Here is a 13,608-nt window from a genome sequence, read left to right on the forward strand (position 1 = left end):
ATAAAGTGAGAACTTTTAGATAAAAATGAGAACCCTGCCAACCTTTTTTTTTTGCCACTGGCCTCTTCCGTAATAAGTCAAATTAAATGCACTTTAGGAGCAATTCTTTTACATACCACTAGAAGACAGCAGTGCATCAACCCAGTCACTGCAAAACCTTCCTTTTTTTGGAGAACCTAGCATCTGCTTTTCATTCCATTTCAAAGCATGCAGTATTATAAGAGTTCCACTCCAGTTTCTCTGGGTTTGTGTCTTAGTGTGTGATGAAAGGAAATGAAATGAAAAAAGGTCACAGCGACAGTGTCGCAAAGTAGCTAGAGGTGAGTCATTGATACAATTAAAAGACAATTGGGGCTTGCTGACACACAATGAGCTCACTTTTTCAAATGTCTCACTGCCTGATGCAGTATCTCTGGTCATACGACACAGATATTTTTAAAAATCTTTGTTCTTTATGGCGTTTTGCCGCAATTTTCAAGCGCTGGCCCATTTGTCCCACAAAATGTTCATCTTTTGTCTAAAATGGCCTACACCAGGAATTATGCGTACACACACGAGGAGATTTTAAAGGTGTTTTTTGGCATCCAAGTAAGGGCAATGCAAGCTGGAGTGGCGCGACATTGGTGGCCAGGGGTGGCCATAGCCACTCACACACATAGGGAAATTTTTTTAGTGTCGTTTTTCTGCCATATTCTTACATATATGCCATATTCTTTGCTCCTTTAACACCTTAACCGTAAACCACATTTAAATTTATACAACATTAACGATATTATATTATCAAGATATTTTTTTAATTATTATAATATTATTTCATGAAACCCCGACTCTGTATGCCACCCGTGACCACCATTTTTACAAGTCTACTTTAGAAGACTTTAATTGCAAAAACAAACAAGTGCCACCTATACAGCAACTGAACCAAGCCACAACCAGACTGCTTGTATTTGGGAAGAAAACAAACAATTCCTACATAAAACTTGAAGAAAAAATGAATGGATTTTACTATGGAAACTGATGAGCACAATTTGCATTTCACTCTTTTATATTTTGGTCATTATGAATTTATCATTCATAAGGTATACCAACCTGCCTGTGCCTGTTATTTCTTATTCGCTCATTGCCACAAATATGCTGGACAGTGAGTGTAAAATATGTTAATTGCATGAAACGACCCAAGAGATGATGACGACGTCAAGTACCGCATTGATATAATAAATTAGTAATATGTCGGTCACCAACAATACCATCATGAATATTTCCTTGAGCCAGATCATAAGTATGTGTGTGTTTTGAAGCTGCAGTTAATAGGGAAGTGAACCCAAATCTTTTCTTGACCATAATATGTTCTAAACTCCAGCATTCAACATGGCATTCTCATTAATATTAATATTGTAATTTTCTTTTAATTGTTTCTGCGATAAAAGGGCATCAAATACTGCATAATTGTAACACTTAAAAAAAAAATCATTAAAAAAATAGACTTAACTGCTTAATCATTACAGTTTAGGAGCAGCTCTCAATAAAAAAAAATAACGTGAAGAGATTTATAGTCATCATCACAAGATTATAAATCATGCTGAAGAGATTTAAAGGCCTCGTGATGAGATTGAAAGCGGTCATAGCGACGTCCGCGGCAGTGTTAAGTCATCTCTGCTCATGTTTAACACAGCTGAACTCAAAAGTAGATATACCTTGATTAATGAGTGAGAAAGTGTCATCTTGTTCCTATTAAGGTGTACAACTTTGAATCTCATCATGGTTACTGAATCTTGATGTGGTGACTTTAAATCGGCCAATGATGACTTTTAATTTCGTCATAATGATTTTAAATCTGATCATGATGACTTTAAATCTTGTCTTTATGTCTTTCAATGACAAAATATCTTTTGTTTCTTTTTTTTTCGCTGGTCAACCCTAATACAGCATCGCACTTAAAAATAAAAAATGTTAGCTTTTACCTGGAACCAAAAATTTGAAAAAATAATTTTACTAAGTTTACAACCAAAAATGGCAGTTTGCAATTGCATTTTAAGTCTTCATATGGTCTTTGAGACTTACTTCCATAGTACTGTCCAGAGAACCAACACTGTTCCTTCGACCGCGCTTCCCTGCACCCCACCAGAAAGAGGAAAGTTAGCAGTTCATTTTTATAAGCACGTTAAGTAAAAGGATTTTCTGATAGACCTTTCCAGAATATTTTTAAGCAATCGTCTAAGATACATCCAGGTGGCAGAACACAACTCGAGCGACGACTCCTTGACCTGAACTGAAAACCATGGCAAATATGTTGTATTTAGGGTAGGCTGGATATCTATAGAGCAAACGATTTTTTTCCTTTAAGAAAATCAAAATTAATCCAGTGGAACCTGCTTGATAATGCCAACTCTACAGCACTCTATTGTATCTAAATAATCAGCAGTAGAACAATGCGTCTCTACCCTATTTCACAAATATTCCTGAAGCAAATCAGGTGCAAATATTAACGTGTTCTCACAGTGGAATCAAAAGGGGAACATGAAACATTTTTATAATTTGTGGTCAAGCAATGTCAAAGACAGTGAAGCGGTATCGATTCATTTTTTTCATTATTTTTGACCAAATTCACCATTTTGAAGTGTGAAATACAGAACAAAACTGAATATTGTACTGCTAGAAATTACTTTGCTTTCTTTTTATTCAGAATGGGCATAGTATTCAAAAATTCAAAAGAAAAAAATTAGATTTCGAACTTGGTTTTTCGGCACATTTATTTTCTCTATGTACAACAAACAAACAAAAAAAGAAAATCTAAAATCACCAAGTGGTCCCACTCTATTGTCTATATGATAAAAGGATTTTCGATGGAATGAACAAACAAAGAGCGAGAACAAATAAGAGAGCCAAGTCAGATTGACCACTGTAGAAAAACTTTTACGGAAATAACCTCCTGTTGTTTAAATTGTGCACAAGTTCCAAATATGGAACCGGGTTCTGAGAAGAAGGCTTTGTTTATCCGTGGCGCAGCTGCAAATTCTGCCACCCAGAAGTACCTGTATGTGCCCCCAATTTGTGGAAAGATCCAAAAGAACAAGAAAATAAAGTGATAGCTGAAGCCACCCATCCCAGCAAGCAGCAGGGAAGAGAGAACTTTGTTCACACCTGTCTCAGATAAGTCCCTGAGAGATGAACTGAGTGCGGTACGTTTGAGACCTTCGCCAATGGAGCAGTTGTCATCAAAACTCGTCCTTCCCAAGGTACCATTCACGATGTCGCTCTTCACAGCAGTTCCACCTCCGACCACACCGCCCGTCAACAAACTGGGCCGCATGACACCTTTCTGCTTCTCCAACTCAGCTGTCAATAGAGGTCAAGGTAATTTAAAGGTGACATGAAATGGATTATTGGCTTGACAAATAGCTTATTGATATAATTTCGTTCATTAAAATGTGTCTGAGAGTGTTCTGAGACCCCCCCCCCCCCCCCCCCCCCCCAAGAAAAAAAAACTAACACAAACATGGAGTGTATGTTAAGGACTGTATCCTTTATCTTTCTTTGTTTAGCTCGTCCTGCATGTTTTCCAGGTTTCTTTCCACGGCACATCTGATTCAAATGATCAGGATTGTCATCAGTCTTCTGCTGAGCTTGCTGATCATTTGAATCCGATGTGTCGGGAAAGAAACCTAGAAAACATGCAGGATACCGGTTGGACACCCCTGGTATAGCTTGAAGGATCTATTCGAATAAAACACGTAAAAAAAAATACTTGTGCAATTCAGAACGATATCCAGTAGATGACGCACTTACATTCGACTCTATATTTCTCCATTTCCTGCACTTCAGCAACACTCTCCCTGAGGTCACTAACAAAGCGGGTGCGGTCTTGCTGACTGGGAGCCATAAAGACGATGAGAACTTTTCTTTCCCCGCCCAAGACTGCGGAGGTCAGGCGGATACCATGAGGATAATCTAAAGGCAGAATGACAGTACAAAACCACATCATGGAACAGTATGATGACAATTGGAATATTGTTTCAAAGGAATAAATAGTTGTTGTGTTTTTTTTTTTACATGAGTTCTGGAACAAGTGCACTTGCATCTCAACCAAAGGGAAAGATTGTCTAAAGCTGTACGTCACTGAGGTTTTCTTCTTCTGAAAAATTTTGGTGACCTAATGCAGAAAGACAATTCATGAGATCTTGAAAAAAATAAGATGACACAATACTTAAATCTGCCACAAATCAAAATGCGCGTTACAACTCTTACAACATTTTGGATGGAATTAAAGAAGCAGACAAGTTGACATCAATTTCCATTAACCAGCTGCTTAAGTTTCAAATTCTTGAAGTGACCTTGTTAAAGAAGTAATGCTAATGCGTATTAACATCTATTATATGTTGCAGTGCTATATTTGACCCTTTAAAGAGACAGGGTGTAAAATTTTGACCATTTTTATGATTATAGGGGAATACATTATATGATTGTAAATTAAAAAAACTTGCAAATGAATGTGTTCTTAATGACCAATAATCATAGGTCTAGTTATAACTAAATAATATTACAAGGGAGGTGGCACTTCTCCAGAGGCGGCCGTGTTTGTTACAGATATGGACAACGGTAAATGTAGCACCTGCAGCAGCTTCTGCTGTCCGTAATGAAAAATGGTCTAAATTTTACACGCTATCCCTTTAAGCAATGCATTTTACAACTTTTTTTCAAATTCAAATTCAAATTGAATGATTTTGTTACCTTATGTTTATAAAAGTAAAATGTTTTTTAATGAAGAACAAATTTTATTGGAGTTCTAAATTTTCATCCTTTAATTTTAAATTTTTTGGGGTGGTGGGCTCGATTAGCTTAATAACATTTTCATCCATTTCATCAAGAGGACGATTCAGAATAAATTCAACTTGCATTTCAAAGCACCACTGTGGAGGGTAATATTTTCCTATGAGCTCAAAAAGGATAGTACGGTATAGAAAACGGATGGAGCACCAAAAAGGTAACATTACCACCAAAAGGTCATTAAAGAGAAAGACTTCACGCTGATGAACTCCTGTTCTCTGAGGTCTGTTGGTATCGGGAACCTCGTATAGCTGGCAGCAACACACCAGCCGGCGATGTGGAAGGGACAGCACCTACAAGACAACCACAATGATGGCAGATATTCTAAAGATTTACAAAATGAAGCAAAAATGTTGGCCACCAAACGATTATGAGTTGAAAAGTGATCCTCACAGGCTTCTTGCCCACAAGGACTCTTTCCACTGCCTGTACTTGAGACACATGGTCGTCATTGGTTCGCAGCTCCCATTTCTGTATACGCTGGTAGATGCCAACCAGAAGGTCCCTGGGAATATCCTGACCATTATCTACGCCTTGGGTGAATAAAAAGATGGAAGTGCTTAGCTTCGTTAAAGGGACACTGTTTAAGATTTAGACCATTTTCAATTGAAAAGGAATAAATGAATGATTATAATTTTTTAAAAACGGGCAAATAAATGTGTTCTTAATGACTAATAGTATGTTTTAAATATAATTGTAGGTCTCGTTATCATTAAATGATATTACATGGGGGCAGAGCTGGGAAATCCAGGTCCAGAAAGTCAAAACCCTGCCACAGTTTGGCTTTAGCCACAGGTGCTTCTAATCGACTTGCAGTAAAATGAGCTCGTTAGCTTACCTGTTAAGTGAACGCACATGTGGCTTAAGCCAAACTGTGGCAGGGTCTTTACTCTCTGGACCTTAATTTTACATCTCTGCATGGGTGGCCGCCATGTTTGTTATAGCTATGGACAATGGTAAATGCAGCACTTCCTGCTGTCCCTAATGAAAAATGGACTAAATATTACCCAGTGTCCCTTTAAACAGGTTATTCAATTGTACAAGATGGTGAATGGAACTTCATTTATATAAACAAAACATGTTAAAATATGATAATCAAAATGATTGTTGAATAAAATTGTTTGAATAAAATAGGCCTATATATTTCCACTACAAATGTAGTTCCAAAGTTTAATAACACAGGCATGGATGGCACAGCACTCCGCCTAAGCATTTTTTTTTCTATCCAAAATTGCTTTGCCCCGGTAATGGGATGCATGTCTGAAAGAGCATGCATCATTGAAAAAAGGTTGAGTACTACTATGATCATTGAGAAGTATGGTTTGTGGACTCTTTTGGTGGGTAGATTGAAAAAAAAATGGAATTAAATATGTTTTAAATGTACATCATTAAAAATATGAAGTGCAACCAAACCAATTCGAGTACTGTACATTTTTCAGTGAAGTTTAGGCATATATAACTTCCAAGTACAATATAACACATTTACATTAAATTTTGAATAATGGTTTGTTAAAGTAGCATTTCAGTTGAACTTGTATGGGAAATATATTAATGTCTTAATACCTTACAGTCAAACAGTAGTCATTATGGTGCTGCGTGGAGGGCTAAGTATTTCTTGAGGTGGTATGAGTACCTTGTAAAATATTTGTTGACCAATGTAATGGTAGCGCAGCTACATTCTAATTGTTCATTTTTTCAATTACTCATTGAAATGTATATGAGCATTTAGACTTTGTCCATTAATCATTGTGGTCATCTGCAATTAAGCTTTTTGAGAAAATTCTTTAGATAATGGCAAGTGGGTCTCGTCAGGAGACGGGGTACAGGGTGGTCAGGGGTGGCTAAGACCACCCGTTGTCACTTTGTGGCAACTCCTACAGACCAAGGAGTCCATTTTGAAAGCTGTGATTTTCCTGCGATTTAACAGTATTCATGGACCAATTGATTGCAGCGAAACAATACGGTATTAACTACATACTGAAGGAATAAATGTACAATTTATACTACTGCAAACTTTACAATGATCTGTGCATGCAAGGATAAAGAATGACAAACGGAAACATGGCCACCCTTTTCTTGTGACCCCCCCGGCCATCCCATTGATACGTTTCTGGCCACGCCTCTTGGTCACGTGGCAATTTGATGAGCAAGCAGTACCTCTCAAATTCTTGATAAAATCTTCCAGCTTCATCTTCCTCTCTGCTTTGACGTTAGGGCTATACATGTCCGTGTTGAGAAGGATTATAGCGAAGGCCAAGATAAAGATGGTGTCAGGGTTCTGGAACTGCCGAACCAGAACTGGATTACAGACGCAGTATCTCTGACTGCATGGGAGACATAAAACGCAGTCAGCGTTGTTCCATGGTTCCGAAGCTGTGCTAACCTCTACCAGCGGTAAGCCTGGAAGCGTTAACATATACAAACCTAAAAGCCTCAATCAGCCGCTCCACTTTTTGCGCTTCTCCTTGAACTTTAATTTGAGCCTGGAACTTCCTAAGCGCATCATCCAGGTCCATTCCGGAGAAGTCCATTTCATCAACCACACAACTGAATTGGACACAATAGACAATCGTAATCTTGGCATGTTAGTGCAGATCACATAAACAAAGGAAGGCTACCTACTCTAAAACATCTTTGTTGAATTGCTTTTGTCGGTTTCCCAGGAACTCTCCTATCATCTGCCTGCTCAGACCTTTCCTCTCCAGGATGAAACGAGCAATCCCAACTGGAGTGTCTGATACAAAGCCTCTCTCAATCAGGTACTGGATTCCTTTCTCTGGTTTCCTGTCATTGAAAGTAACATAAACAAAGATAAAAGTTAAGTCATTGCCATCCATTTTCAGAATGGAGTTCCACATATTGAATTTTGACCAATCTTTGTGTTCTGTGGTGATATAACGCTGAAAGAGTAGATGCTCATCTTTCACCAGAGAAAAGGTTTTTCTAGCTTGTTCCATTCTTGTAAGCAGTAGAAGATGAATGTGTAACAAAAAAAAACAACAACTTCTTTTTCTGACCAAAAAGAAACAAGTCAACTAGATGTTTTGATGACAAAATTTTGTTTTGTTTTGTTTTTAGCGGAATACAAATGAGCTGTGACAAGCTGAAAATTGAACTCAAAAGCTATGCTGATTTTATAGTCGAAAACTAAGGTGGAACCACATCAAGACAGTTGAAGCCATTTCGGCTCATTGCATAACAGCACACACCCGATAAGATTTTTTTCAGGACTGATACCGATTATTAGTAATCAAGGAGGAGCAATTTTTGAATGATGCGTTTACTAACGGGGAAAGCAGTAGTTTTCTACAGTAAATCAAATTCTCGACAATTAACAAAATAACAAACATTAAAATTTATCTTTGTTTGCAAGCAAACGTCAATCAAAAAATCAAAAGGTGCAGCGCTCAAAGTATCAACAAAAGCATTATAAACCAAAATAAAAATGTAAATAAAGTTAGAGCAGTTTTAAAATTGACGGGCTATCAGATTTTTCAAAAAGGCTGATACTGGTATTCCTCAAAATGCCAATAACTGGCACAGATAGATGGTCAACCCCTAATATATTTTCAGTAAGCTTCCTTCCAAGGGAACATCCAAACAATGTTTAGATTGTCTGGATATAGGTTTCCTACAAATATCCTTGCATATGTATGTGTTACATTCGGCTTCTGTGGCACATATTTAGATAGATGATTTGAGCTAAGCCATCATGTTGCTGCGACCATCCTTGCATCTATTTGCACCCTGGCACACACCACCTAGATGGAACCATGCAGTCTTAGCGAGCATTAAAGATAAAAGACTGGCGCAAAGGATCCAGAGAAACCTTCACATTTTCTTGGGTACCCCACAATAATCTCAACGTGATGAAACGCCGCCATGCTAAGGATCTGTTCGTTATTTGAATGGTTGACAGACCTTCATTTCACAGACAAGATGGGCGAGACCCTTTTCAACAAGATACTGTTCGATTCCAGTTGTTTCTTACTTGTTGAAGAGGTTGAGCCCTATGCGGTATTGGCGCCTCTGGACTACGTCGCTGTTGAAGGGCGGGGAGTCCCAGCTATTTCGGCTTTCTCGTTGATAGGTCTGTTTGCCCAGAGGGGGCAAAGGTTCCCGAAGACTGTCCTGAGACGAGGAACCGGAGCTGCAGTTGACCGTCTCGTTGGAGTTGGTGGTGGAGTTCAGAGAGTCGTTGTCTCCATCCGAGCAACACGGTTGCTCCAACCCTCCAGAGGGCAGCGCTGTGGACGAGGAGGAGGACAGAGGGGTGGTGGGGGGCTGTTGGGGCGATGACGAGGAGGAGGGCGTGTCAGGGTACTGATGGTGGTGGATGGGGTGGTGGTGATGGTGATGGTGGTGGTGGTGATTCGAGGCCACCTGATGAGGGATGTGCGTCGGGATGGCTCTGCCCGGTGCTCGGATCTGACCCTGGGCGGCGGCTGTGGATGACGAGCGGGTGCCTGTGTTGGGGGAGTGTTTGAGGGTGCCCTGAGGTGACCCCGCCCCCACCCCAGGCTCCTGCTCGTACAACAGCTGCCTGGTTAGTGAACCCCGGTCTGAACGGTCACTCATGTCCACAGAGCTGTCACTCGGCGGTTCGATGGTGAGGAGAGGAAGGTGCGCGCCCCTAAGACGGTAGTCCCTGCACTCTGTGCATGGTGTACTACGCCGACTATTACTGCTGCCCCCTCCTTCTGTGTCCCTGCTGTCCTCACGGACTCCGACACCCCCGCCCGGACCCCAGTATTCTGTGTCGGTGCTGCTAGGTGCACGGTCTGGGGAGAGCGGGGATGACGGCATGCCGTCATCCATGTAAAGTGTGACGTCGCTGTACGAGGTGGCCGTACTGTCTCCGTGCATGCTGAGTCCTCCGCCGACCCCTCTGGCTCTTTCGCCCAGGCCGCGTCGGGATGAGGGGTTGCTGCCGCTGCTCCACATGCACTCCCCAAAATCTTCACTGAGACCGCCACCCTCCCTGCCGCATTCTTGGGAGTCATTTCGATTCGTGCGGCAGGTTAGGGCGTCGTCTATCGAGTCAGCTAAGGATTTAACCTGGACGGAAGGCAAATAGGCAGCGGTTAGAAGGTGTTGGAAGAGGTTTGTTGTCAACACGTGCAAAGACTGACAACTACAGTATATAGCACATCATTGTGGAGATATGTCATTAAAACTAGTATTTTTGCCCATGCTTGTCGATATTCTCATTCATCCAGGTCATTTATTTCCAAGTGCACTTAACTGCTCCGGTAGTCTAAGATGATGTTTCACTTCACATCCGAGAGGGCTTCATCAGCTCAGGCTTGGTTACTACTGACTAGGGTTGTATTTCTCGAAATCAGTCTTCGTCTCAAGCGGGAGCGATTCAAGGGTCAAACATTTAGGGGTGGCCTAAACACTTAAGTTTAACCATTTCATACATTTTAACATGATTTTATCTTCACATTTATGAAAGTGAAGTATAACACTTATTGGTCATGTGTATTCAGTTAGCTAAGCTAACTGATAGACTACACATTAATGACATGCCAACATAGCTTATCATTCGCACCTTGACGTTAATATTCAATACCGAGCCTCTCCCATTCCTATACAAACAGAGAAAAATGGTGCTGTCTTTGACCGCCTTGAAACTTTTCCTAGCTGACAAAAAATCGTCTAACTCCTATCACAGCAACAATAAGCAATAGTAATGCTATTAGAGTCTTGTTTAGTTCATGAATAGTAGAAGATAAGATCTGTTTCACATAACCCAGGGTTTAAGGTGGGTATTTACTACATATGCTGTATTTGTGTGAGTCAATGGGCAATATTTTTAGAAGGTAACACTTGCTATACTATAGGCATATCATCAGAAAATTAGTCGTCGATAAGTGGGAGGCATTGGGTGGAACAAACCATTCTGGAGCTAGAGGAGGCTGGGATTTTGTTGTTGAAATATTTTGTTTCAATGATATTGTATTCAATACACAGTTCTCTAGCTCTTAATTTCAGGGGGTGCTGGGAATCAATTAAGGTGCTTGAGCACCTGCAAATATAGGCTATAAACACCCATACACCTAAAACTACATTTTTAAAAAAATGCCTCGAGGATGTTTTCAACGGAGGACTCACTTCACTTTAACCTGAGTTACAAATACAATTAAAAAGATGCCAAAAAAATCATGCTTTTAAAGAACTTGGCAAGAGGCTGTATTTTTACTTCTTTGTCTCATGTGACTTTCTTTCATCCCCTCATGAGACAAACGCAAACAAATGAAAAGCAACAGATGACACTGAGGTCCAAATGGTAGAAAAAAACAGAGACCTGTTTACAGAAGGTGTCCTCTAAGCGGGTGTAGTCTCCCGGGCGATTGGCGTCAGGGGAATGCGGAGGGCCGATGGCCACACTGTGAGTGAAGTTGGTCTGCGTCTGGGCCGGCTGCTGCGGCTGCCGCTCGTCAAAAGAATACTGAAGCCTCATGTTGGAAAGGATGATGCGACGTGTCATACGACTCTCTGAGGCAGAGCTTCGCAGGCGCTCAAAGTTCTTGTTCATGCGATACTGCCTGAAGGCCGTCTGAATGGTCCTGGCTGCCCTCCGGCTCACAAATGAGCCCCCATACTTTCTCTCAAGCATTTCCACCTGGGGAGAAAATACTAAATGTTGTTTGCCCACTGCAAAAGAAGATGAACGGGAACGTAAAGAAGAACAATATTCGTGGATCCCACGTTTGCGTCACCTGCAGCAAATGTTATTCCGAGCCAACCTTTAACAAAAGATATTAAGAGAATTGTTGCCACTTATATTTATTTTTAAATGAGAGGTTGTCTTTTATGTTGTCCAGATAAATGTTATAACATCCATCCATCCATTATCTAGAGCCGCACAAGGGTCGCGGGCTGGCTGGTGCCAATCCCAGCTGACATCGGACAGGAGGCGGGGGACACCCTGGACTGGTTGCCAGCCAATTGCAAATCACACAGAGGCGAACAACCATTCACACACCGAATGACATCTGTCATCAATTTAGTATGCAAATACACCTGCCATGCAAGTTTTTGGAGTGTGGCAGGAAGCCGGAGTGCCCGGAGACAACCCACGGTCAGTGTTGTCTTTGTTACCTTTTTATCCTGCAGGTCTGTTGAGAGTTCATAACTGTCTGAGAGAGCCTTGCATCTCTTGTTCTCCTCCTCTTCCTGCTTGCGAAGGGCTAGGCTGGCGGGCTGGTGGCGTGTTCGCAGCGCCCAAGCCAAGCTGGTAGAACTGGAGGCGGCCAAACATGAGGGGCCCCGAGAGCCGGGGGCGCTCACACTGCTGTTGTTGTCACCGTAGCGCTCAGAGCCGCGCAGGTAAGATGTCTGGTTGAAAGTGCTGTCCTTGTGGGTGCCCGTCTCTCCCGGACGCTGCGGCTCTACTTCCACACTAGAGCAGAAATTGTTAGAATGGATGAATAAGCCTGCCTGAGTACATGAGAACAACTCATACATTTACAGAATTTGAAGAATGGAATTAAAACTATAGCTCAGAGCTGATATTGTCATAATAAAGCTCTTAAAACTGAAATAAATTTACGTAACAAACTTTGTTAAAGATGCCAATAAGCCAAGCCAATTATTGTCTATGTGTGCAATAACTTTTGTCTATTAAACTGCATCTGCCTTTATCAGGACCCCACCAGTTTGCCAATCACTGGATTCTGTCTTTGTAAATATCCATCCATCCATTTTCGAGAGTTGCTTATCGTCACAAGAGTCGCAGGCTTGCTAGCCTACACCAATAACCATTCATGCACCAAATCACACCCAAGGACCATTTAGTATATCCAGTACACCTGCCAGGAAGCCGGAGCGCCCGGAGTTAACCCACACAGGCTCGGGGAGAGCATGCAAACCCCCACACAGGAAGGCTCGATCGAGCTGGATTTGAACTCGGGTCCCTGAACTGTGAGGTACTAACCACTGTGCCACAAATCCGTCCCTTTATAAATATATAAATTAAAACATCCCAAATATTCTGATTAGTAGTCCAGTATCTGTAAAATTGTCATCCTTGATTTGGCGCTGGTGAAATGGAAGTTGACTATTTTTACATTTGAGGTTGTCTCAGTGAATGTATTGTAAATGCTAGACCTGTTTGGCTCTAAAACTTCATATCTTGAGATGAACATAATAGCGATGAAGAGTAACATTAGCACTAAAGTTAGCATTTCATGACAATTTGTCCTGGCTGGTTAACCAATATTTTGACAATCATAAATGGGATGGAAAAAATACTAGAAAAAGAGCGTGGAAATATTATATAACAACACAGATTGCAAGACTGTGTGACTTAAAAGTAACTGATACATAATGGCAACATACTGTTTGTTTTACAGTCAAGACTCTGTTCTCCCCATTTTTTTTTTTATTTTGATACTTACAATTCCTCCTCCTTGCTCATCAATAAGGAAAAACAGTGGAGGAAGATGATAGAGGGTTAACCATTTAGTTGGACCATTTGTGGGTGGTGAGGCAGTTGTTCAGATGAAAATGTTGTTGCCATGACAATGTATTGAGTGTTATCACCATTGAAGTGGGTGCCGAAAGATGCACAGGTTGTGAATGGCAATCAAAAGAAGACTTTTACAATGTCTCATATTCATCTCTGTCCAAATGTATTCAACAGTGAAATCATGAAGCAATCATTTTATTTTGGTTTGCTTTTTTTGTCTCGCATGTGAAATGGTATGGCAGATGGTATTTTCATTCAGCTTAGTCACATGAACTTCGGGGAGCAACAAGCTTGCATGTTTTACTTGA

General features: G+C 40.9%; 1 protein-coding gene across 1 annotated transcript in view; it reads right to left on the reverse strand.

Annotated features, from left to right (window-relative positions):
• Nucleotides 1–13,608, reverse strand: part of iqsec2b (IQ motif and Sec7 domain ArfGEF 2b) — a 45,832-nt gene that overhangs the window by 5,945 nt on the left and 26,279 nt on the right. The window contains exons 2-13 of the mRNA XM_088440782.1: nt 11,932–12,232; nt 11,135–11,452; nt 8,816–9,882; nt 7,447–7,608; nt 7,249–7,371; nt 6,982–7,148; nt 5,218–5,357; nt 4,992–5,117; nt 4,051–4,150; nt 3,787–3,948; nt 3,142–3,336; nt 2,062–2,111 (exon numbers count right to left, since the gene is read on the reverse strand). Of these exons, the coding sequence (XP_088296908.1) occupies nt 2,062–2,111; nt 3,142–3,336; nt 3,787–3,948; nt 4,051–4,150; nt 4,992–5,117; nt 5,218–5,357; nt 6,982–7,148; nt 7,249–7,371; nt 7,447–7,608; nt 8,816–9,882; nt 11,135–11,452; nt 11,932–12,232 (2,911 nt within the window). The remainder of the gene's footprint in view (nt 1–2,061; nt 2,112–3,141; nt 3,337–3,786; nt 3,949–4,050; nt 4,151–4,991; nt 5,118–5,217; nt 5,358–6,981; nt 7,149–7,248; nt 7,372–7,446; nt 7,609–8,815; nt 9,883–11,134; nt 11,453–11,931; nt 12,233–13,608) is intronic.

Source organism: Hippichthys cyanospilos, chromosome 2, assembly GCF_059441005.1.
Source record: "Hippichthys cyanospilos isolate Australia breed blue-spotted pipefish chromosome 2, RoL_Hcya_1.0, whole genome shotgun sequence".
Taxonomy (NCBI): Eukaryota; Metazoa; Chordata; class Actinopteri; order Syngnathiformes; family Syngnathidae; genus Hippichthys; species Hippichthys cyanospilos.